This window comes from Panthera uncia (genome assembly GCF_023721935.1).
Source record: "Panthera uncia isolate 11264 chromosome B3 unlocalized genomic scaffold, Puncia_PCG_1.0 HiC_scaffold_2, whole genome shotgun sequence".
Classification (NCBI taxonomy): Eukaryota; Metazoa; Chordata; class Mammalia; order Carnivora; family Felidae; genus Panthera; species Panthera uncia.
The window spans coordinates 2319618-2345022 of record NW_026057583.1 but is presented as its reverse complement, the minus strand read 5'-3'; the positions used below and the strand labels follow the sequence as shown (position 1 = coordinate 2345022).

The 25405-nt window shown below is 45.9% G+C and overlaps 1 protein-coding gene across 3 annotated transcripts in view; it reads right to left on the bottom strand.

Moving 5' to 3' along the window:
• The window catches only part of PDE8A (phosphodiesterase 8A), a 154357-nt gene that overhangs the window by 55874 nt on the left and 73078 nt on the right, over nt 1-25405 (bottom strand). For all 3 annotated transcript variants that reach the window (XM_049614215.1, XM_049614214.1, XM_049614213.1), the window contains exons 3-6: nt 23764-23954; nt 16985-17041; nt 16099-16153; nt 9223-9311 (exon numbers count right to left, since the gene is read on the bottom strand). In XM_049614215.1, coding sequence (XP_049470172.1) covers nt 9223-9311; nt 16099-16153; nt 16985-17041; nt 23764-23954 — 392 coding nt within the window. The remainder of the gene's footprint in view (nt 1-9222; nt 9312-16098; nt 16154-16984; nt 17042-23763; nt 23955-25405) is intronic.

Sequence of the window (25405 nt, the reverse complement as noted above, 5' to 3'; positions counted from 1 at the left end):
GGCACCCCTCTCCTCTTCAATTTTTTTAAATGTTTATTTATCTTTGGGGGGGAAGGGCAGAGAGAGAGAGGCACACAGAATCCAAAGCAGGCTCCAGGCTCTGGGCTGTCAGCATGGAGCCGGATGCAGGGCTTGAATCATACAAACTGCGAGATCCTGACCTGAGCCTAAGTCAGACGCTTAACTAACTGAGCACCCAGGCGCCCCTCCTCTTTCTTCACTTAAAAAGAAAAAAAAAAAAAATTATTTATTTATTTATTTATTTAGAGAGAGAATGCATGAGCAGGGCAGAGGCAGAGAGAGGGGCAAAGAGAGAATCCCAAGCAGGTGCCATGCTGTCAGTGCAGAGCCTCACATGTGGCTCGATCTTGCAAATGGTGAGATCATGACTTGAGCTGAAATCAAGAGTCAGCCACTTAACCAACTGAGGCACCCAGATGCCCTCTTCATTTTTTTTTCTTTCTCTTCTTTCATTTCTGATTTTGTTTGAGTCCTCTGTGTTTTGTTTTGTTTTTTTTTTTTGTTTTTTGGTTTTTTTTTGATAAGTCAGGCTAAATGTTTATCGATTTTGTTGATCTTTTCAAAGAACCAGCTTCTGGTTTCATTGATCTGCTCTCCTAGTTTTTTTTTTTTTTTCTTTTTTTAAGTTTCTATTTTGTTTATTTCTGCTCTAATCTTTATTATTTCCTTCCTTCTGCTGTTTTGGGGTTTTGTTTGTTCTTTTTCTTTTCGTAGCCCCTTCATGTGTAAGGTTAGGTTAATTTGAGATTTTTCTTGCTTCTTGAGGCAAGCCTGTATTGCTATAGACTTCCCTTTTAGAACCCAAAGATTTTGGACCATTGTGTTTTCATTTTCATTTGTCTCCATGCATTTTTTAATTTCCTCTTTGATTTCTTAGTTGACCCATTCATTGTATGAATAGCATGTTATTGAACGTCCATGTATTTGTATTCTTCCAGATTTTCTCTTATGGTTAATTTCCAGTTTCATAGTGCTGTGGTGGGAAAAAGATGCATGGTATGACTTTCATCTTTTTGAATTTGTTGACACTTGATTTGTGGCCGAATATGTGATCTATTCTAGGCTGAATATGTTACATATTGAAAGAGCATGTGTATTCTGCTGTTTTAGGAGGGCATGTTCTGAGTATCTCTATTAAATTCATCTGGTCCAGTGTCTCATTCAAAATTTGTTTCCTTGTTGATTTTGTTTAGATGAGTTGTCCATTAATGTGAGTGGGGTAGTAAAGGCCCCTACCATTACTGTAATACTATCAACTACTTCCTTTATGTTTGTTATTAACTGCTTTATGTATTTGGGTGCTCCTATGTTGGGTGCATAAATATTTACAATCATTCTTTCTTCTTGTTGGATTTTCCCCTTTATGTCTTCTTCTGTGTTCTTGTTACAATCTCTGTTTTAAAGTCTATTTCGTCCAATGTAAGTATTGCCACTGGCTTTCTTTTCACTTCTAGTGCATGATAAATGTTTTTTTAATTTTTAATTATTTATTTAAAGTTTATTAAAAAAAATTTTTAATATGAAATTTATTGTCAAATTGGTTTCCATACAACACCCAGTGCTCATCCCAACAGGTGCCCTCCTCAATGCCCATCACCCATCCTCCCCTCCCTCCCACCCCCCATCAACCCTCAGTTTATTCTCAGTTTTTAAGAGTCTCTTATGGTAAATGCTTTTCTATTCCTTTGCTTTCAATCTGCAGGTGTCTTTAGGTATGAACAGAGTCTCTTGTGTGCAGTATATGGATGGGTCTTGCTTTTTTATCCATTCTGTCACCCTGTCTTTTCATTGGAGCATTTAGTCCATTTACATTCAAAATAATTATGGATTTATTGCCATTTTGTTACTTGTTTCAAGGTTGTTTTTGAAGCTCTCTGCTCCTTTCTTCTCTCTCGTCTTTCACAGTTTGCTTTCTTTAGTGATATACTTTGATTCCTTTCTCTTTATTTTTTGCGTATCTATTTTTGATTTGTACTGGTTTTTTGTTTGTGGTTACCATTGGGTTTACATATAACATCTTATACATATAGCACTCTATATTAAGCTGATGGTCACCTAAGTTTAAATCCATTCTTTACTAGTCTCTCACCTCACACTGATAACAAGCCATTTTCACAGGTGTGAGGTGACATTTCATTATGGTTTTGCATTTCATTGAGGGTTAGTGATCTTGACCACCTTCTCATGTGCCTATTGGCCGTCTGTTTACTTTGAACAAAATGTCTCTTATGATCCTCTGACCAATTCTTAATCAGTTTAAGTTAGTTAGTATGAATTCTTTATACATTTTGGATATTAACTCTTATTGGATATATGATTAGAAAATATCTCCCATTCAGTAGGTTGACTTTTCACTTTGTTGATGGTTTCCTTCTCTGTGCAGAAGCTTTTTAAGTTTGATGTAGTCTCATTTGTTTATTTTTGCTTTTTTTTGCCCTTGCCTTTGGAGTTTGAGGGCCCCCTCCCCCCCCAAAAAAAAGAAAAAGAAGAAAAAGAAAAAAAAACTCACTGAAACCAATGTCAAGGAGGTTGCTACCTATGTTTTCTTCTATGAATTTTACGGTTTCAGGTCTCACATTCAAGTCTTTAATGCATTTCGAGTTAATTTTTGCATATGGTTAAGACAGTGGCCCAGTTTCATTCTTGTGCATTTAGCTGTCCAGTTTTCCTACCACTGTTTTAAAAACTTTCCTTTCCCTACTGTATATTCTAGCCTCTTTTGTTGATGAACTGACCAGATGAACATGGGTTTATTTCTGGGATCTCTATTCTATTCCACAGACCTTGTGTCTGGTTTCATTCCAGTACCATACTGTTTTGATTACTGTAGGTATGCAGTATCATTTGAAATCAGGAAGCATGATACCTCTAGCTTTCTTTCTCAAGATTGCTTTGGCCATTCAGTCTTTTGAGCTTTCACATAAGCTTTTAGGATTATTTGGTCTAGTTCTGTGAAAAATGCCATCGGAATTCTGATAGGGACTATCCTGAATTTGCAGACTGCTCTGGGTAGTATGGGCTTTTTAACAATATTAATTATTCCAACCCATGAGCATGGTATATTGTTCCATTTATTTGTGTCATCTCCAATTTCTTTTATCAATGTCTTAATAGTTTGCAGTGCACAGGTTTTTCATCTCCTTGGTCAAATTTATCCCTACGTATTTTAGTCTTTCTGATATAATTATAAATGGGACTATTTTTCTTTCTGATAGTTCTTTGTTAGTGTATAGAAATGCAATGGATTTTTGTATATTAATTTTGCATCCTATAACTTTACTGAAGCACTTGTTAGTTCTAATTGCTCTTTGGTGGCATTTTTAGGATTTTCTACATATAGTATCATTTTCTGTGCAAATGGTGACAGTTTTACCTTTTCCCTTCCAATTCAGATGCCTTTTATTTCTTTTTCTGCCTAAATGCCCTGGCTAGAACTTCTAATACTATATTAAATAAAAGAGGGGGTGGGGTGTTCTCGTCCCGCTCCTGATCTTAGTAGAAAAGCTTTCAGCTTTTCACTACTGAGTATGGCGTTATCTGTGAGTTTGTCATCTGTTTTCTTTCTTACACTAAAGTATGTTTCCCCATACCCACTTTGTGGAGAGTTTTACTTTGTCAGATGCTTTTTCTACATCTATTGAGATGATCATAGGATTTGTAGCTTTCATTTGGTTAATGTGGTATACGATGTTGATTGATTTCCAGCTGTTGAAGCATCCTTATATCCCCAGAACAAATGCCAATGATCCTTTTAATGTATTGAATTCAGTTTGCTAATATTTTGTTGAAGATTTTTGCATCTATGTTCATCAGGAATACTGGCCTGTCATTTTACTATTTTGTGGCTTCCTTGTCTGGTTTTGGTAATGCTGGCCTCATAAATTGGGTCTGGAAAAGTTCCCTCCTCTTCTGTTTTGTTTGTTTGTTTGTTTGTTTGTTTGTTTGTTTTTGGAAGAGTTTGAGAAGGACTGGTGTTAATTGTTCTTTGAATTTGTGGTTGATTTCACCAGTGAAGCCATCTGGCCCTGGACTTTTGTTGTTGGGAAGCTTTTTATTACTGATTCAATCTCCTTACTAGTAATTGGTTTATTTAGATTTTCTCTGTCTTCATGATTCAGTCTTGAAAGATTTAATGCTTCTAGGAATTTATCAATTTCTTCCAATTTGTTGACATATAACTATACACAGTTGTCTCTTATAATTGTTTGTGTTTCTGTGGTGTCTGTTGTAAGTTCTCCTTTCATCTCTCATTTTACTTATTTGAGCCCTCTCTTTCTTGGTGAGTCTAGCTAAATGTTTGCCAGTTTTATCTTTTCAGTGAACCAGGTCTTAGTTTCACTGAGTTTTTAAAATCTCTATTTATTTATTCTGCCCTGATTATTATTTCCTTCTTTCTACTAACGTTGAGCTTTGTTTGTTCTTCTTCTAGTTCCTTTAGATGGAAGGTTATTGTTTGAGATTTTTCTTGTTTCTTGAGGTAGGCTTGTATTGTTATGAACTTTCCTCTTAGAACCACTTTTGCGCATCCCACAGATTTTGGTATGTTGTATTTCTTTTTTCATTTGTTCCTGAGCATTTTAAAAAATTCCTCCTTTGATTTCTGATGGCCCATTGGCTGTTCAGTAACATGTTGTTTTATTCTCTACATTTTTGTGGTTTTCCCAGTTTTCCTCTTGTAATTGATTTCTGGTTTCATACCACCATATGTAGTTGGAAAAGACGCTTGCTATGATTTCAATCCTGTTGAAAGTATTGAGACTTCTTTTGTGGCCTAACATGCTCTATCCTGGAGAATGCTGCATGTGCACTTGAGAAGAATGTGTATCTTGCCTGTTTTTTGGATCAAACGTTCTGTGTGTATCTATTAACTTCATCCGGTCTAAAGTATTGTTCAAAGCCAACATTTCTTTATTGCGTTCTCTGTGTGAATGATCTATCCACTGATTTAAGTGGGGTGTTAAAGCCCCCTACTATAATTATATTGTCAATTTCTCCCTTTACATCTGTTAATATTCGCTTTATATACTTTGGTGCTTCTATGTTGGATGCACATATATTTATAAGTGTTTTATCTTCTTGCTTGGTTGACCTCTTTATCATTAGGTAATGCCCTTTTCTTTCATTACAGGCTTTATTTTAAAGCCTATTTTGTCTCATATGAGTGTAGCTACAACGGCTTTTTGTTTCCAGCTTGTATCTTTTTCCATCTCTCCCCTTTCATTCTGTGTGTGTCCTTACTTCTGACGTGAGTCTCTCGTAGGCAGGCACACAGATGAGTCTTTTTAAAAATTTTTAATGTTTTTTATTTTTATTTTATTAAAATTTTTTTTAAGTTTGAGAGAGAGAGAGAGAGAGAGAGAGAGAGAGAGAGAGAACAAGCACACACGAGTGGGGGGGGTGGTGGGCAGAGAGAGAATCCCAAGCAGACTATGCACTGTAAGCCCAAAGCCTGATGTGGGGCTCAAACTCACAAACCACAGATCGTGACCCGAGCTGAAACTAAGAGTCGGATGTTTAACCAACTGAGCCACCCAGACACCCTTCAATTAATTTTTAATTCAAGCACAATGTCTTTTGATCAGAGAATTTAGTCTATTTACATTCAAAGTAATTACTGATAGGTATGTACCTACTGCCATTTTGTTAACTGTTTTCTGGATGTTTTTGTAGTTCCTCTCTGTTCCTTTCTTCTCTTTCTTTCTGGTTTGAGAACTTTATGTTATGCTTAGATTTCTTTCTCAGTTTCTTTTGTGTATCTGCTCTACGATTTGCTTTGTGGTTACTATGAGGATTCACATATATTGTCCTATGTATTTAACAGCTATTCTAAGTTGACAGCAACTTAAATTTGAACATATTCCAAAAATACATTTTTACTAACCCCTCCATTTTGTTTTTGATGTCACGTTTTACACTGTTTTATTTTATATATCCCTTAATTATTGTAACTTAGTTTTACTACTTTTGTCTTTTGACCTTCATACTAGCTTTAGAAGTGATTAATCTACTTTTACTGTATATTTACCTTTTCCAGTAACATTTTTACTTTCGTGTGTTTTCTTGTTAATTAGTGCCATTTCTTTTCAGCTTAAAGGTCAGCAGATTTTTTGCAGAAACTTTGCAGGCCAGACATATTCAAACTGCTAAAAGGGAAAAACCTGCACCCGGAAATACTCTACCCGGCAAGGCTATCATTCAGAATAGTTGGAGACACAAAGAGTTTTCCAGATAAGCAAAAAGCGAAAGAAGTCCATCACCACTAAATCAGCCTTACAAGAAATGTTAAAGGGACTTCTTTAGCTGAAAACAAACTGCACTATTCTGTTTAAAGTTATCCCATAATTTATTCAACAAATGCCCCCATGATTGCACCTTTAGGTTGCTCTCAATTTAGTTCTCTTATATGCCTCAGAAGATGATGAAAAAATGAAAGCAACCGCCTACTTGTTCATAAAGTGCAAAGATAACATTAAGGAAATTAACAAGAGCAATGCTTTGACGTCGTTCCTGGTATTAATAAAATATCACTAAACAAGACGAAGCAGCTTAGCCAATAAAAATTAGCTTTTGTGTTTTGAAATATAAAAATCAAGTGGTGTTGTGAATTATACACCAATAAATTTGTTATTAAAAAAATTTGTTTTAATGAGAAATAAGTTCTCACCTCTGATATAACAAGTTTGGAGGAAACGGATCTGTGAGAAGCCCTACTCGGTTTTAACATTCTTTTTCCAATGTTTGCAGATTTGGTAAATAAAATATAACAGATCATTCTCATTTTCATTTATGTGATTACTAGTAAAGCCAAACGTCTGTCTGCCCACCCTATGTGTTACAGATATATCCTCCCCAGAATGTTATTTATCTAAAAATGTAACATTATTTAAGGTTTTTAAAAAAACTGTGGACAAGCTGGGGTGCCTGGGTGGCTCAGTCAGTTGAGTGTCCGACTTTGGCTCAGGTCACGATCTTGTGGTTCACGAGTTCGAGCCCTGCATTGGGCTCTGTGCTGACAGCTCAGAGCCTGGAGCCTGCTTTGGATTGTGTGTCTCCCTCTCTCTCCGCCCCTCCCCAGCTTGTACTCTGTCTCTCTCTCTCTCAAAAATAAATGGAACATTAAAAAAAAATTTTTTTTAATTGTAGACCAGCTTAACACTTTTATGTTGTTTAATCTGACTCTCCTCCTTTACCCAATCCGGCTTTTACGCCATGCTGAATTAAAAAAAAACTTCACCATCCAATTACATATGTTAGCTTATATTTTTAGTACTTATGTGGCCCTACTTTTAACATCAAGTCTTTAAGTCACTGGGATTTATTTTGGGGTTGGGTGTGAGATCAAGATATAACTTAATTTTCTTTCCAGACCGTTAACAAGTTGTCACAATTCTGTTCACTAAAAAGTCTGCCCTTTTCCATGTTGGCTTAAATTGCCATGTTGATCATATGCTAAATTCTTCAATATATTCAAGTCTATTTCTACACTTTACATTCCAGTTTAATGATCCAGCAGTAACACAAAGGCGCTGTTACAGCTTGTTAGTGCATTTGAACATCCGGCAGAACGAGTCTCTATTTCTCCTAGCTCTCTAGCCCCACATCTCCACACTCCCCTTCATATTTTTATACTGCCCTTGATAATGGACTTCTCCCTTTGGCTGTCGGCTGGTGCACAGAACAAAGCAGGCCATGATGACACGCGGGGACAGAGAGGTAAGCAGTGGATGTGCCACAGAGAGCTGTGCAGCCGTATCTTAGAGTTTGGACTTTATCTTGAAGGCAGTGGGGAGGTGCAGAGCCGAAGCACACGCAGGGTTAGGTGTGGCTGTGGCGTGGAGAACGGACAAGGAGGAGCCAAGAAAGGTGTAGGGAGACTGACGGTTCAATGATCCAGGTAAGAGAAGAGAGTGGCCTGAAGAGGAAGATGAGTAGGCTATTCCACAGATGCTCAGGAAGCAAAATCACTAGGACTTGGTGAGTGACCGGAGTTGGGGACTTGTGAAACAGACATGGTGGTTTCCGTCTAGGACCACAGGGGAGACGATGGCTGGGTTCACTAAGCTAAGGTATTCACGAAGAAAAGGTCAGAGGTCACAGTTAGACTTAGGAATGGAGGACAGACAACGATCGCAGTTTTGAAAACACTGATCACAACCTCAAGGATTATCTGCGCCGTTTGCGCCTGTGAGATCTCGGATCTAAGTCAGTTCATCTCCCTGGGCGTCGGTTTCTGCACTCTGGTTGGAGAAACTAAGCTCTATCACCACCTACTGCTCCAAAATTCCACTTTCCTCTCTGAGAGGCCAGTAGCCTAGTTCACTGCAGGAAGGCTGTGGCCCGTCTGTGTCCGCGAGAGAGGGACGGACAGGCCTAAACCTGGCCATCCACCTCACGTTTCCCGGCAAAACCTGGCGATAAGCCTCTCCTTTGTACACTTCACTAGCCTCAAACATGTCTGCTCACCAGAACTTCTCTGCTACCTGACTCCATTTCATCTATGAAGTATTTTCCTTGCCTGCGTGTGGAGCCCCCGGTGCTGGCCCTACTGATCTCTGTACTCCAAGCCCTGACCCCTTATCTCTGCCTTACGCATATCCAAACAGGGTGATCTCATGCTCTCTCTTTGGTCCCGGGAATATTAAAGAACAGTAGACCACCCAAGGAAGAAACCTAGTTTGACAAAGAGCTGCTAACTTTTTTTTCTTGCCAACCTTGTATAATTTTACTATTTTTTTTGCTTTTCCTATTGTACAAGGAACTAGGTTTCTACTCTTTTCACTTAAAAACCAAAAACTGTTTATCAAGAGCAAATTCCAAATGTCTATTTGTGGAAAAGAAAACATGTCACCTACCAGAGATAACCAATATTAGTAGGTCGGGTGTGTGTATATATTACAAGTTTTTTTTTTTTCCTTAAAAAAGTAGATAGATAATTCAGTATATCCCTTTGTAGACTGCTTTTTCATTTGCTATTCTTTTGGAGCCCTGGCTTTACATGTGTCTCCCATCGCTAATGTGACCGCTCATTAGACATCCAGGCAGACTCCAAGAGTCAATACAAAGAGAGTTGCCAGGCCACCACCCCATCCCATTTCAGCAGGAGGTCAGTTAGGGCCGAAAGGCAGCTGCCCACAGCCGAAGACCTCACTTGCAACGCTGCCCTGAGTGGTGCGGTGGGCGTTCCAGAAGGGGCAGAGTTACCTGAGTTTCAGCTGGGACCGCACCTCTCCGAACTCCAGCTGGAGCAGTTCGTTGTAACAGGCCATGAGGCTGGGGTTTTCCACATACCTCTACAAAGAGAAGGGGGATTTCGTGGATAAACAAATGTGCATCTTTAAGTTATTATTGACTATCAGGAAAAATTCTTTTCACAGACTTCTCACGTGGGTAACTGAAACCTAAAAAGACACGTCATCTTTAATGACGAACAGGAACTGAGAGGTGAAAATCTGAGTACCAAATTAGCTTTTTTAAAAAAATAAGTTTTTTGAGAGAGAGAGAGAGAGAGACAGAGGGTGTGTGCGAGGGGCAGAGAGAGAGGGAGGGAGAATCCCAACCAGGCTCCATGTGAGCCTGTGACCTGAGCTGCAATTAAGAGTCAGAGGTGAGCTACCCAGGCACCCCAGGTACCAAATTCGCTTTTAAGAAGACAGGGCTTGGGCACCTGAATGGCTCAATCAGTTGAGCCTCTGACTCTTGGTTTCGGCTTAGGTCATGGTCCCACAATTTATGAGATTAAGCCCTGCATCGGGCTCTGCCCTGACAGCATGGAGCCTGCTTGGGATTCTCTCTCTCCCTCTCTCTCTCTGCCCCTCCCCTGCTCATGTGCTCACTCTCTCTCTCTCTCTCAAAATAAATACATACACTTTAAAAAAAAGAAGAAGACGACCGGGCTTAAAAATGCTTTGTTTGAGCAAACAGGATTTTGGTTATCTGCACGGCACTATCAGAGGCTAGAATATGCAGAAGGAAGAAATTCATTTAACTGAAGTCCTAATTTATATTAACTTCTAGAGTACATTCACTTAGTCAAGCACAGTATGCTGTCCTCTTTAAAGTTGCTCAAGCCCACAGTCAGCAAACACACACTTGCACTTCTCTGGGCACCTGCATCTCACAAAGGTAACCCCCACCCGGCAACGTGTTCCTACACGCACCTCTAACCATGGCTCAGTCAAGCCACTGAAGGATGGCCCTCCACAGCACAGGTGCTGGCTTTGCCCGGTAGCCTTACTGCCATGGACAATCTCTACCTCGTGCAATAACCTTCACATGATGGAAACACCTCACCACAAAGCTACTCACGCGGCCGTGAGGAGCACGCACCCATTCTGCCACCAAGTTATGTATTCCGTGAAGACATCTTAGAGGTCACTGTGTCCTGTCACCTAGTTCCATTCGGGTGAAAGAAACATCGGGGAACATTACTCACCCCTGTTTCTGTGACCAGCTCTTGCTTTCACCTGCTCGATGCATAGACGACACTCTGCTGGCCGAGGACAAGGCTGAGGCCGAAGAGGCAGGGCCGGACCTGTGCAGGCCACCACCTCCAAGCCAAAGCCAGACCAACCTGGGACATGGGCCTCTCATGGAGCTCCTGCCTCTGCCCCAGTGAAGGTGCATAGAAGACCAATAGCCCTCTGTTTAAACAGTGATCAGGGTCTTGTCTGAGCGTCATGCAACCTAATCAATCCAGCCCCGGGTTCATGCCTTATAAGCTGTATGACCCTAAACGAGGCACCCGGCCCCGCTCTGCTCTTGTACAAGCCTATCCTGCTCCTACCCGCTGCAGGTGACCGTGAGGACCAAGTGAGGCGGAGGGAGAGAGCACTCTAACCGCAAACCGCTGCACGACCACAGAGCACGGTGATCGCCATCCCCGGGAGGGGAGGGGAGGGAGGAGCAAGCCACGCTGACTGTGGGCACCCTGGTCCCTATCCCACAGGCCAGAACACAGCCCCTCCCACCGCAGAAGCGTGAGAGCGGTGCCCCACCAGGAGAGGAGTGTGCTGGGCCTGCCGTGCATTCCTCGGTCAGCCCTGACTCCACGGAACACCCGAGAATGCCGTCCACCTGCCCAGGTACCTGGTGCTGACTGGGGGCACAGGGCCTGTGCCACCGCCAGCAGACACGGGGTGGGGCCCTGAGCTGTCCAGGGGCCTGGCTGGCCTCACCTGCTCTGCACGTGAGATCCTGGGACATGGAGACACGTGTATTTATAAATGGCCTCCCAGGGATGCAATGAGACTTTTCACTGGGTGTGAACGTAAATGTCCAAACTTCCAAGGCAGGCGTCAAAGTTACAAAATGGGCACGTGGGACCAAACGTACAGCAACCTGCCCCTGCTGTCTGCACCCCCCCCCCACTAACCCCTGCTCTAAACATCCCGTCTTTCCTGCCCTTCTCCAATTTCCACGTGTGTCGCAAGGATTCCACAGGGCATGGAGGGTGCAGGAGGGCACCGGGTCAGGGGGTGCTTGGAGAACAGGCCGTCATCCCTACTGCTCTAGCAGCAGCTGGCCTCCTCTCCCCGCCCCGCCCGACCCCAGCGCCTGGGCCACAAACCCTGCAGACCCCTGAGCTGACCCAACCTCGCTTTTCCAGAGCCCGTCACACCCGCCCTGCTGGGCCCCACCCAGGGGTTCTCGAGCCCAGGCTGCCTATTAGAATTACCTGCAATCTTGCCAAATAATAGCAACGGGCAGGCCTCTTCCAACACCACCTGAAAGACACTCTCTAGGGAAGCTCTTCAAGGGACTCTGACGCGCAACCAGTGCTGAGAGACGCCACACCCCAACTTCTCAGATGTTAGTCAGCAGGGGCTTGGCTGCCAAGTCCCACCGAGGAAGCAAGCAGCTCTCCATCCACCCTGAAACCTTGAACTCTGGCTAATCCGCAAAGTAGCCGACTGCCCTCTGAATACCAGAGATCCCACTATGGTGTTGGCTTTCGGGTCTAGGTCTGGCTCAAGCCTCGGCATCACTGCCCCCCAGCTACGGGACTTGGGGCAGTCACCTTCCCTCTAGGTCTAGATGCCCTGCTCTGTCACCAGGCACTCAGCCACCTCGGTATCCTGTTGTTACGTGAAGGTATGGGGCTCTCCTTGAAGGAAGATTAGCTTTCACCTGTGGTCTCTGACGACTGGCCGTCCACTCCTGATTTCCCAGGTCACGTACCTCTACAATGACTACCTCAAAGCCTTTGTGCTTAGAGATGTGCACCTAAGCCTGGTTTCAGCAAAGGCTTCAGAGGACACAGTGACCAAGTATGTGGGCGAGAGGGCGGGGACTGTGTGCATCAGCTACTCCAGCATTTTCAAGCTTCATGATAACTTGATTATATTAAGAAGAGAAAGGACTGAGGTCTCCTATACCTTCCACCAGGATGCTCTTTCCAGCCCACAGCTGTGCCAATGTACTTCCTTGTGGAGAACAGCAAACACACATTCCCAACATGCATCTATGCCCTTTTGAAGAGACCTCATACAAACATAAAAGCTTAAGGACTCCCAGTGGCTGGAAGAAAAGAATACAAGGCAGGGTACATCATCTACCCCCAAGTTTCTCTAGAAAGTAGAAGCTTCCGAGCTCCTTGCTAAAAAGGATAGCCAGCTTTGAAGCCCGAAGAGTTATCGTGTAAGTATCTTCAAAGTTAGCTGGGAAAGTTTTTTTTTTTTCCTTGTATGAATGCTTTCCCAAGTAGGTTGAGAGGACGTGATCTAGGATCCACTAGCGAGAGGTGATCCATCATTTCCAACTTGGGATTCTGTACTTAAAGGAACACTCCCTTTCACACTGGCTGACTTGTTCTCCTACCATTTAATATGAATTACTGGAGGTGAGGGAATGGGAGTCGGTGCCGATATGGGTGTATGTTTTGGGAGTTGTCTTGGGAACCACAAAACTACGCAACAATAACAGTAATCCAATGTATGCTTTTTATAGAAAAACGGCACGTGTATAAAGTAACATGTTAAACTCCATCTATCCGATGTTCATATTGGGGGTTTTCTTAGTCTGCATTTACTTGCCACCCTTGTTCACTTATTAAGCTTACATCACTTTGTCTTATAAACGTCACACGGTCGCACTTCTGTAACCCAGTCCAGAAGGCCTTTCACCGGGAGAAACGGTCCGTTCACACGCGCTTGCTTCTAGCCCTTCTAGCGAGTTTACGACTCGCTCCACACTGCGGCTTCCTCTTCCTCGTGTCAGCCAGTCTGACCAGGCGGCTATAAATTTCACATTTCCTCTTGTGAATTTGGAAGGCTTGTTAAATCTTTCCGTTTATTACTGGCTGCCTTCCTTTCCACTGACCTCAAAGGCTAACATTGATTTCTTTGCTCTATTTGAAAGCAAGATCCCGATCGCGCCCAGAACAGACCATCTCCCAGGGAGCGCATGTTCTAGTCTGCACCTTTCCCACCGACGACGGCTTCAGAATACTTTTGCTGCCCGCCCCCTCTCATGTCTGCTAGATAAGGTCCTGAGAACGCTCTTACCCCCACCTCCTCCCCACAAACCCTGAAGATGCCTAGGTTCACTAAGACAGTCGAGAATTTAAATCCTGAGCCATTGTTCAAATTTTTCTTTTGGTACGTCCCTTGCGTTAGAAGAGTATTATATACTGCAGTCTGAGTGTTCCCTTTTGGGCCTGAACAGCATACTTACATAGATCTAGATCTCACCTACATTTCTCACGTTATGGAACCACAGGCGAAGCTACGCTACCCGGCGTTCATGCACACGCAGGCGCAGATGGAGGGCAGCAGTAGGCGGGACCCCGCGCTCGGCAGGTTCCCTGCCCACCACTTCCCTCCACTTTATCCTCCCTGCTCCTCAAGTGTCTTGTTCGAGTTCATCTGGTGTCGCAGTGGAGTCCTTTCTCAGTTCTTTGCCTCAGATAGGGCTCCTGGCGGGGGGACAGGACTCTCAGTTTTACACCCACCCCCTTTTGCCCTGCAAGGTGACCAAGGAGTTGTCTGGGCGGGACTCTCGGGCTGCGGTCCTCCCGCGGTAATATCTCATCAGACCAGGCATTATTATTACTGTTTTATACAGTCAATGTGTGCTTAGATTTACCCCCATATTCACCATTTTCTTGCTGCTCATTTCTTGGCGTTGCAAGCCTTCCACTTGGGATTCACCTTCCCTCTGCTTGAAGCACCCCCTTTAGCATTTTCTTGTAAGGATCTGCTAGTTGCAAACTCTGTTTTCACATTGCTCAAAGTCTTTATTTCAACTGCATTTTTGGAAGCTATTCATGCTAGGGCTAGTTGCTTTCCTTTATCACTCTGCAAGGGTTATTCCTGTATGTTCTATTTTCCGTTTATCACTGCAGAGAAGCTGGCTGATAGTCGTCATTCTCCCGAAGTTAATCTTTCTTCTCTGGCTGATTTCAAGGTCTCTTTCCAGGTGTGACACCGGGGTGGCTCAGTCGGTTGAGTGTCCAACTCTTGATTTTGGCTCAAGTCATGATCCCAGAGTCGTGGGCTCGAACTCCGTGTTGGGCCTCGTGCTGAGTGTGGAGCCTGCCTAAGATTCTCTCTCACCCTCGCCCTCTCCCCCGCTCACATTGTCTCTCAAAAAAAAAAAAAAATCTGTTTTGTTTTTTCACCATGATGTGTCTTCTTTTTATTTACTCTACTTCGGATTTGTTGGAATTTTTGAATCTGTGGACCATAATCTTTCATCAGTTCTAGAAAATTCTCTTCCAATAATGCCTCTGCCCCTCTCTCTCTCTCCCGTTCTTCGGGAACCCCAGTTGTATACATGCTAAACTATACAGTTTGTCCTCCACACTTAACTTCCCTAACTTATCTTCTGTTACCGAATCTCTGTGCTACATGCTCTAAGACTTCTTCTGACCCACTAAGTTTTACAAGTTTTCAGTTACATGTGTTCATTTCTCAAAAGTTACTTATGTTCTGCTTAGAATTTGCTGTGTCACTTTTTACGGTTTCCTATTCCTTGCAGACATTTCCAAGATCGTCTTGTCTTTTATTCTTTACATCTAAGCATGACTGCTTCATAATTCGTGTCTGAGAATTCTGGTATCTGTGGGTCGTGGGGGCCTATTTCTGCTGTCTTTCCCCTACTAGCTCTCACTTGCAGTGCCTCTCCTCTTGTGTGCGTGGAGGGCTGCCTGGGCCCTGGGGCAGTTACTCATGGAGATTCTCTGAGGCCGGAGGAAGATTCTTCTTGCTCTGGGTGGGTGGGTGGGGGGGGGGATCCGTATTTGCTTCTGCCAAATACCTAGGAGTGCCACCTACCACCTAGAACCACTTTAACTAAATTCATGGCCTGGGGGTGGGGGGGTCTTAACTACCTCATGGACATAAAATTGGGCCATAAATCTGCCCCAGGATCAGCCTTAGGTAAGTTCTCTCCATCATGATTTCTAGGGCTCACTGGCAACCAGCTGACCAAAGCCTTTAGCAGGCTTTTGGCTTAGGGGAGACCAACAGATCAGGGCCTGGGAGGAGAGGGAGTCGTGTTTGGGCTGCCTCATTTCCAGAGTCCTTGAACTGCCTTTAAAGTTGCATGTATACAGGTCAGCATTACCAAAACACATCCTAAGGCATAACATTTAGAGTAGGTCACTGAAGGAGATTTTACGATGTTTAGATGACTTCAGCAGACACAATTTTGAGAGACCAAAACATAACGCGTCGTAGATTATTAGATTACCAAGTTCTAAAGCTAAACCAAACTGTAACAGCATGAAGACAACAAATTTTTTTTTTCTTTAAATGAGTTCAAAACTTTTGCTGGCTCTGAACGGAGATTAAATAATTTCTCGGGGCGCCTGGGTGGCTCAGTCGGTTAAGCGTCCGACTTCGGCTCAGGTCATGATCTCACAGTCATGGTTCAAGCTCCGCGATGGGCTCTGTGCTGACAGCTCAGAGCCTGGAGCCTGTTTCGGATTCTGTGCCTCCCTCTCTCTCTGCCCCTCCCCTGCTCATGCCCTGTCTCTCTGGGTCTCAAAAATAAATAAAAACATTAAAACAAATTTTAATAAAAAAAATAATTTCTCCGGCTGAATGATACCTGCATAACAAAGAAATGGGTACGTACCCTTGTAAAGCCAGCAGCAATGAGGGGCATCACAGAGGACTCTTCTCTATCCGTCCTTCAAAAGAACATAGTCAAGGGTTAGAGACAGTTTTTATCAATAATAGCTCACCTCTTTTACTCACTATTTACATAATACTATGACTATCATATAATGTCAAATACTTTTAGATGCATTAGATTAATATACCAATCAGAAGTGTAAAATTGAAAATAGTTTTCTGTTTTTGTTTCGTAGGTAGCTTTCTGGCAGCATACCATAATGTCTGAAATATGGAGATCGCACGGACAGCCAGAATACAGGAGTAACCACGTATCTATTTGATATGTAAATATTTTAACTTAAATTCTTCCCTACTTTCTTCTTCCAATTTAAAAAAAAAAAAAATCTCTTCTCCCCCCCCCCCCCCAAACGTTCTAGGAAAAAAGTTTAAAGGACAAAGAATTCCTTCTTCTATCTACAAAAATATATAAGCTAAATAACACTTATTTGAATACTGCCCTTCTCCCAGCGCATTTCTGTTCTTTCCTTACCTTCAATTTCAGGATGAAATACAAGATTTCTCCCATCTATGTATGAATCAAATCTTCATAAATACTTGGGAGTTAGAAGGCCCTCGGGAGATGTCCCTGGTAACATTCATACTTTGAGCAACGGAACTCTCTCATGGTTTGCCTATTCTAAAGTGAACGGCAGTCCAAAATCACAAAACCTTCCACGAGAGCAGAAAGTCCCTCCGTGGAGGTAACTGGCGAGGTAAAGACAGTAAGAAGGAAGAAAAGGCCAAAAAGGTCACACCTGTCACAGCCTGCAAGCTGTTAGGCCCCTGCTAAGAGCAAGCAGGACACAGACACCTGAACTTCAACATCAAAACTGGTGACGGCTTACCTGCGTACTACACCAATGATAATTGTGTTTTCGGAGAGTTTTGATGACCTGATAGACCTTTAAAAAACAAACAAACAAACAAACAAATTTTTAAAAAATGTAAAGTACTTCTTAAAAAAAAATACCCTTAAATTTTGGAAGAACAATCAAAGCTGGGGGGAGGCAGAAGAGGGAGCAGGTCACATTCTGGATTTCCGTTCTTGGCCACTCAATCTTCCTCCCTCAAGGGGACAGGCCCCCTACTCCGTGGACGAGTAACCCGAACGCTCACGCAGTACAAACATAACAGCTGGCTAGAGACGGCGTGCCTGCTACTTGCTCTGACCTTTGTCAACCTGAGTGTCTCAGGTGGAGAACGTTCCCTACCTCGGGCTTATGTGACAGGGGTTATCGGTCTCTCGCCATCAAAGGGACACACGAGTACATGTGTGTTACCACACACTGACAGCCGCGGTTACGGTGGGGACGAAGCCCAAAGGCCCGCTCCCTACATCCTCCAGAGAGTTCCTAGGTACAGTGTGGGCAAGAGTGGTAGCCGCAGAATTCAGAAGTAGCAGGATCTCCGAATCCGTCAGAAAGAAGAGACAGAGAAGAATGGAGGACTGGTCAGGAAGAGTAGGGGACGCTGCTCCACCGAAACCCCCCCTCCTCCAGAGTAAAAGGCTCCCTGGAGGACCGACTCACCCCTCCTGGAGAAGCAGCCTCCCTGGGATGCACCCCCAGCCAGGAGAGGAGACGACGGGGTGGAATGAACGTGCCCAGGAGAGAAGGCGCTGGGCTGTGCCCCAGCCCTGAGCTCCCCTACCCTGGGGGACGCGGGACCCTGGAGAGGAGCCGTGATGCCACAGGCAGAGGGGACGCGGCCCCGGGCTTGGAGGAAGACACTCACAGCAGACGGGGGCTTCAGCAGAAGAGCGGACCGTTCCCACGTGGCCCCAGCCCCGTGACGGGCGTGGTGACCTCCTAGAGAACGTGGGCAGGATGGGACACAGAACGGCCACGACTTACTGCAGGACCTCGTTCCATTGGCTCACGAAACAGAAACACTCCCGGGTCACAGAACACAGAAAACCACTCGAGTGACTTTCTCAACTCTCCCAACGACGGCCCATAACGTAGCCATTCCAGCAGCATCAGAGATGTTAACCAGGCACACACAGTGGATACCTCGGTTTGGCAAACTTTTTCTGTAAAGGGCCAGATGGCAAGTATCTTAGGCTCTGTGAGCCACGCAGACTCTGTCACAACCACTCCACACTGCCCCTGTGGCACAAAAGCAGCCAGAGACGATACAGAAGTGAACGGTGTGGCCGTGTCCCCTCTTGCACGGCCCTGCCCCAGGGCCCTGGGGCCTCATTTTCTCAAGGAACTCAGGTTGAGGAGGCTGAGCCCAACCTCAGATGCAGACTGCATGTGGGTACGGAGTGGCTCAGGGATGGACACGCAGCGCTAGGGACAAGCCAGTCTCTCTCGGGGGCCGTGTGGCTCGCACCTCTCAACATTTCTGCTTTTAGCAGTGCCCACTCTGTTCCTCCAGCTTCCATCTGCCTGTCCGCTCCAGAGTAGGCCAACTGTAATGGCACCACACGGCTGCTCTATTGGAAGAGCCCCCTCGACAGGTCACCACAGGGTCTGCCACCCAGGTGCCGGTCCCCGGTCCCACTGCGGTCTCCCTGCCTGGAGAACAGCCATGCTCACCTTCCTGAAGAGGGGGCCATGGAACGGCTGGAGAAGCCTGGAAGGGCGACGGCACAGCAGACACTCACACAGTCAAGGCCATGGTCACCTCTCAAAACTGGCCTACTACTGACCTATCACTCATCACACACAGGGACAGACAGGCACTCACGAATGGTATTTCTGTGACTTCTTAGGACACTATACTCGTGTTCCTATTTCTGTCTCGTCACAAAGATTTCAAGAAAGAAAAGGCAAATTTAAGTATGTAGCCAGGCATCTCAAACTGGCTCTCACCTTTTTAGAAGAAAAACAGGGACGTGAGTGGTAGAAATAGCAAGCAGGTAAATGTACAGATGAAGTCAGGAAGTAGTTCTGGAACCTACTCCGGATACAGGAACGAGGGTGGGCACGGGCTCAGGACAAAGCAGAGGGGGAAGACCACGTTTATCTGGAAGAAAGCTGACACCTGCCGAGGAGGGCTAACACTGTATGAAATATGTGCACTCTTGACTTTTTCTGGTCCACAAGGAGGAAGAACTGATTAGAAAATAGAAACATCAAGGAACCTGGGTTGAAAAATAACAGCCTTGACTTTAGAATTCCGGAAAATGAAGAAAGAAATGACTTGACACCATCGTTTACACCCAGACATTAGTAAGGCAGGTCTCAAGAACTCAGGAAAAAGAGAGAGCATGAGTCTATAGCACGAGCTTCTGAAACACCAAGCAAGCACCCCGGGAGGCTCTCAAAACCAGGCTAGCTGGTGCATCACTAGGATTTTACTGGATTATGCGGAAGAGAAAACTCCAACACGAGTCTTCTCCCGCGTAAAAGATGTGTGGAGGTAGGCAGCCCAGGGCTGTGATGGCTCACTGTGGCACTGGACAGCTGGCTCCTTCTGTCGAGGTGTCCCTATTACCGCCTACACACGGTTCCCTCCTCATGATCCAAGACGGATGCTGCGCTCCGGCCATGGCCTCCCCATTCCTGACGGCAGGAAGAAGGGCACGCACTCTCCCTTGAAGGATAGTTTCCAGAGGATGCACGTGGCATTCCCACGGCCAGCCGCAGGAAAAGCTTGGGAATGCACTTATTTTCTAGGCAGCCACAGGCCCAGCTCAACGCTAGAAATTCCGTTGTCGGGAAAGAGTAGGCTTAACGTAAGAATACAGCTAAGCCCTTCGAGGAGTTAAATTTGACAAAAGTACAACTCCATTACTCGTACTTCGCCACTGTTCTCTCTGCCACGTGGAACGAATCTCAGATTGAAAATGGCATTTACGACGGTAACCATGAGCCGCAGACCAGGGGGAGTCCGGAGACGGCGAGGAGGCGTCCGGCACTCCACACGGATTTAATTCCCCTAACGCACGCTGGGTTTCCACGCCCAGCTTTAGTTCCTTCACCTCCCTTCATAAAATCTTCCCTTTCATTACAGAGCCCTGCTCCCGGGGCACAAAAGAATAGTTCTTCGTTTCTTCTGAGTGCACCAGGCATACGTCTTCTGAAAGGTTCTGCAAATTGCTCGTGGCGAGTCATGTTCTCAGTCTCTGAGGCTGTTCTTTCCCCGACCATTATTTGGCAGCTTTTTACAGGCCACCACTTCTTTTACCCTGTTCGTTCGTCCTTGGACGGAAGTGATACAAGCCAGGCCGAGAGCCTGCAGCAGAGGGCGCCACAGAAATCTCCCTTGCGCCCCTCGGCCAGGCCCTCGGCGTGAGTGGCCCTCCTGGGATCCGGGGAGCAGACGCGGGGCTCCGAGGGCGCTGCCAGCAGGCAGGCCTGGCTTGGCCGCCCGGGGTGGACCCGACTGACCCTCGTCCGTCCTCTAACCGAACGTGTGAACTGGCACGCTGTGCGGTCGTGAAGCTGTGACACGTGAACGGCCGGTCTCACGCTCCCTAGGCCGCTGCCCCTCCTCACGACGCGGCAGAAAATCCCACGTCTCTGCCCGCCTCCTTGGCTCACAGTCTTGGGTTTCCCGGTGGAGGCAGAAAGGAAAGAATGAAGAGGCAGCAGGGAGTGGGGGGCCGGAGGCAGGGCTCCAGCCGCTCCCAGATGCGGTGGCGCCCCTCTGAGCAGAGCCGTCGGTCCGTCTGTCAGCGCAGCTCCAGCACCCCAGGCTCAGCAGAGCCTCCCCCCGGCCCGTTCCCTTAGGGCCGTGTGGCCCTGTGGCCTTGGGCTTCGGAGGCTGGAGTGCGCACGAGCCGTCCCCAGGGCAGGACAGGCCTCTCCGTTAGGCCCCGCGGTAAGAGGCATACAGAGAATCCCTGCCTCCTCTGTTCTCCGGCTTCTGACACACCGATCAGCCGAACTCCGGCCTCTGAACGGCTGTGGTCGGCTTTTATCTGTTACCTTCGTGGGCTTCTGGACAGGAGGCTGAGGAGGCAGTGAAATGAGGTGCGGACAGGACGCCGCCAACAGCCTCACAACTGGTCGACGCGCCTCAGCGCCTTCTGCCCGTCTACGCTGCCCGTCCAGCCGGCAGCCCGGATCTCCCACCTGCTCTAGACGCTCCCCTGCACAGACCGCGGCAGTGTCTCAACTGCCTAGTGGGGGAAGTCTGCGCCCTTGGCTCAGCACCCAAGGCCCTCGTGACGGGGCTCCTGTCTGCTGCTCCAGCCTCGGCCAGAGCCACGTCCCACACCCGCCCGACCCGGCAGCCATCGGGCACTGAGCAGAGAAGCCCTGTATACCTGCCTCTTTCTACACATGTGGCTCCCTCCAGCTGGAATGTTGGTTTTTAAGTTTAAATTCAAGTTAGTTAACAATTAAAAATTGTTTTTAAGTTTAAATTCAAGTTAGTACCGGTTTCAGGGCTAGGACCCAGCGCTCCTCCCAACAGGTGCCCTCCTTGATGCCCGTCCCCCATCTAGCCCCTCCCCCTCCCCCCTCCCCTCTAGCAACCCTCTGTTTGTTCTCTGTATTTAAGAGTCTCTTACGGTTTGCCTCCCTCTCTGTTTTTATCTTAGTTTTCCTTCCCTTGCCCTGTGTTCATGTTTTGTTTCTTAAATTCCACGTGTGAGTGAAATCTGATACTTGTCTTTCTCTGACCGACTTATTTCACTTAGCGTAATACATTCTAGTTAAATCCACGTTGTTGCAAATGGCAAGATTTCATTCTTTTTGATTGCTGAGTAATATTCCAGAGTGTGTGTGGGGGGGGAGGGGTGTGTATGCACACACACACACCCACCACATCTTCTTTATCCATTTATCAGCCGACGGACATTTGGGCTCTTTCATAATTTGGCTATTGTTGATAGTGCTGCTGTAAACATTGGGGTGCATGTGTCCCTTTGAATCAGCATTTTTGTATCCTTTGGATAAATACCTAGTAGTGCAATTGCTGGGTCATACAGTGGTTCTATTTTCTGCCTTTCTTTCTTCTTCTCAAAACTCCTGCTCATCCTTCAGGACTCAACCCAAGTATCCTCTGTGAAGCTCTCCCTGACACAGGCCCTGTAGCACTCTGTATACACCTCCTTGTGGGCGCTTATAAGCCTGTACTGAAATCACTCGCTAGCCCTGCAAACCAGAACGTTAGCTCGTCAGAGGCAAGGACCCCGTCTCATTTACCTATGTAGCTCTCATACCAAAGATAATGCCCAGAACTGAGAAGACTTGCAAAGCAGGGTTCCCCAACCGGTGGATTTAGAAATATCACAGGCACAGAATATTTGGCCTTCAGCAAAGCATCTGATAAGGAGTGTAAGGAGGTCCAAATTTCCCCAGTAGAGGGATACAGATGAATGCCAGGCGTTTAGACAAGTCGGCAACTGGTGAAAAACCCTTTGCAGGCAGTGCTGATTAGGTCTCCCAAAAGCAGGAGGAAGGGCAGGAGCTCTGCCAGGGCTAAGGTCTTGTGAGCTGTGTATGTCAGCGGAGGGAGACAGCGCGAGTGGACAAGTTCATGAGGGACAGCCTGGAAAGTTCCTTGAAGGAATACTCCACAGTGGGCAGGTTCTCTTAAAGGGATGATCTTAAGGGAGATAAATCAGGTAGGGCCAGACTCGAGATGAAATTGACTCGGGGAAATAAATCAGATCCTGCTTGTGCCTCTAGAAAATTCACTAACTATGGCACAAGTTCCTCCCCCACCCTACCACACACCCACCCACCCACACACACACACACACACACCCACCCACCCTCTCAGGCAACAAGATGGAGATGACGTGGTAGAACACAGCTAGCAAGGGAAACCTGAAGCTCACACTCTTGGACGGGGCTGTGACACAACCATGAGGAAAGGAATGTGCTCAGTGGTCTGCTGAACGTGGTCAGCGTCTGCTGTCTGGACAGCAGGGAAGATGGCTATTCCGCTCACTCTCCACTGGTCCACCCGAACCTGGTGTGGGCTGGTCAGTGCTGGAGCCATGCTTACCAGAGGTACTGCCTGGAAGAGGATACCCCGAGGGAGCACCCTGGATGGGGCCGGAACACGAAAGCACACCGTGAGGAGGACATAGTCCATCCAGAGAAGACAATTCCTGCCCTCGAATGCGGGAAGTCTGGCAAAAGGGATTAAGGTGAGCCTAACAGGAAGGAGAGCTTCTGAAGCTCAGAGCTTTCCCCAGGAAGCCCTAATCCCCCAGCGGAAGCTGGATGGAGGCGGGGGGGGAGCTTTGTAGAGTCACATACACGTGACGATCTGTGCTTCTCTAAAACCTCCTATTGAGCAACCCAGTTCGCATGTTTGATGTTGTGCAAGTATTATAAACAAGGCACATTCACTTAACATTAGAAGGCAATTTTCACAGTTTTCACAACTTAAAAACGTCGGGGAAATTTTATGAGCCCCCGTTGCAGTAACGTGCAGGTGACAGTTGCGGTTAACTGCAGAGGGGGTTTCATCTTAACCCTTGACGGTTTTCATTCAATTCTGTTTTGCTATTTTAAGCAAAGCAAAGTAAAAGGAAACAAAACAGAGGAAGATCCGTCCCAGAAATAATGATGTCCTCATCCTAATGTCTTATTTTACATGTGTGGAAGGCCACCCGAAAGGCCATGAATTCAAGCTAGCGTATTACGTGCTGCGCTCACCATCCCATGTGCCGGGGGCTACTCGGGCCTGGGCCCCTGGGTCCCATGCTCACCTGCACAGGGCCTCCGCATCCAGCTGTCGGGGGTTTCTGTGGTCTATGATGATGATGTCGTGATGCTTGTCCAGGAAACAGGCAAGGACAGCCTGGGCCTCCTTGGTAACTGTGCACTTAAACCCTGCTTTTTCACACGCCCTGCAGAATCCATTACACTGGTTATCTTCTTTGGTAAACACTAAAAGTACCTGAATCAAAAAAGTGCGAACACTTTTTAAAAAAACAAGTTGTTAGAACTGTCATTTCTTAACACGCCACAGAAAGCTCCCGGGGCCCGGACGGCAAGCACACAGATGTGAACATAATCTGTTGATAGAAATCTTCGTCCAGGTAACTCAGGGACTGAAATTAGTGCTATTTGAGCTGCTTTTGTCTGGACGTCCAACTGCATGGGCCCTATACTTATTCTTTAGCGAATAAGCCCACTGGCAGAATTCAACAAAAGCTTGATTAAGCATTTTATCCTGAAACTACTTCAACGAAAACACAAATACTTATTTTAGTTAATAGTAAATTAACTAGACAAGTCCTTAAATGACAAAGACTAATATTTCAGTCAAACTTTTAGATACTTAAAACTTTAAATAATGTAATTAAACGTTCTGACTCAAGGGTTTATGTAATTCCTCCAAGTTAAAAAAAAAATTACTTTGATGATAAGAGAAGAGACTTCAGGTAGCTCAAAATATAACAGCTCACAACCAACCAGGTAACCCCTCGACCTCCCTTCCCTCTGGAAACCACCAGATTGTTCTCTATAAACCTGCTTCTGCTTTTTGGTGGTGATGGTGGTTTGTTTTGTTTTTCAGATTCCACACGTAAGTGAAATCATATGACATCTGTCTTAGGGGAGAGGGATTAGAAGGTAAAGCTTCCAGTCATCAAATACATAAGACCCGGGACACGATGGACACAGGGGGAATACAGTTAATAATCCAGAACAACATATGGGACACACGGTAGCCAGCCACAGTGCCCACTACTTCTGAATGGATACAAACGCTGAATCACTCTGTTGTGCGCCGTAGGTCAGCGACGTTCCAATAACAAAAGTAATAAAGTTGTGATCGATAGCAAAGGACAAACTGTCAGTTAAGGGACGCAGGAACAGCACGAGGTGCAACAGACAGCACTGCGCCTCTGCCCGGGACGACGGCTTGTGGTCCCCGTGCCCGCTGCGTCTCCCCCGTCCTGCCGGCACCCCCACACCCCGGGTCTGGTGCAGGAGCACCCTACTCTGTCCCTTCAGACCGCCACGGGCTCATGAGGGCGACAGTGGTGAGGTGGAGGTGAGGCAGCCTGGGAGAAGGACACTACAAGGCTGACAGAAACCCTGTCCCCCAAGGCTTAGCTCCTCGAAGTTTTCCCAAGGGCACAAATACCACTAATGCAAAGAACTAAGAGCACATTCCTGCCAGTAGCTTTGCACAGGTTTTAGAAATGTTAACGGTGAACATGGTTTGTGTGCCAGACGCATCAAGTAACTCTGGAGCTCAATTTCAACTGGTGATTTTGTCTAGCATTTTGGATTTGATAATTCATAGATACTTTCTGACAGAAAGTTAACGTTTTGCCCCCTTTGCTCCCCACCCCCCACAATGAGGCACATTCTTTTATTGCTGAACCTTTCAAAGTAGGT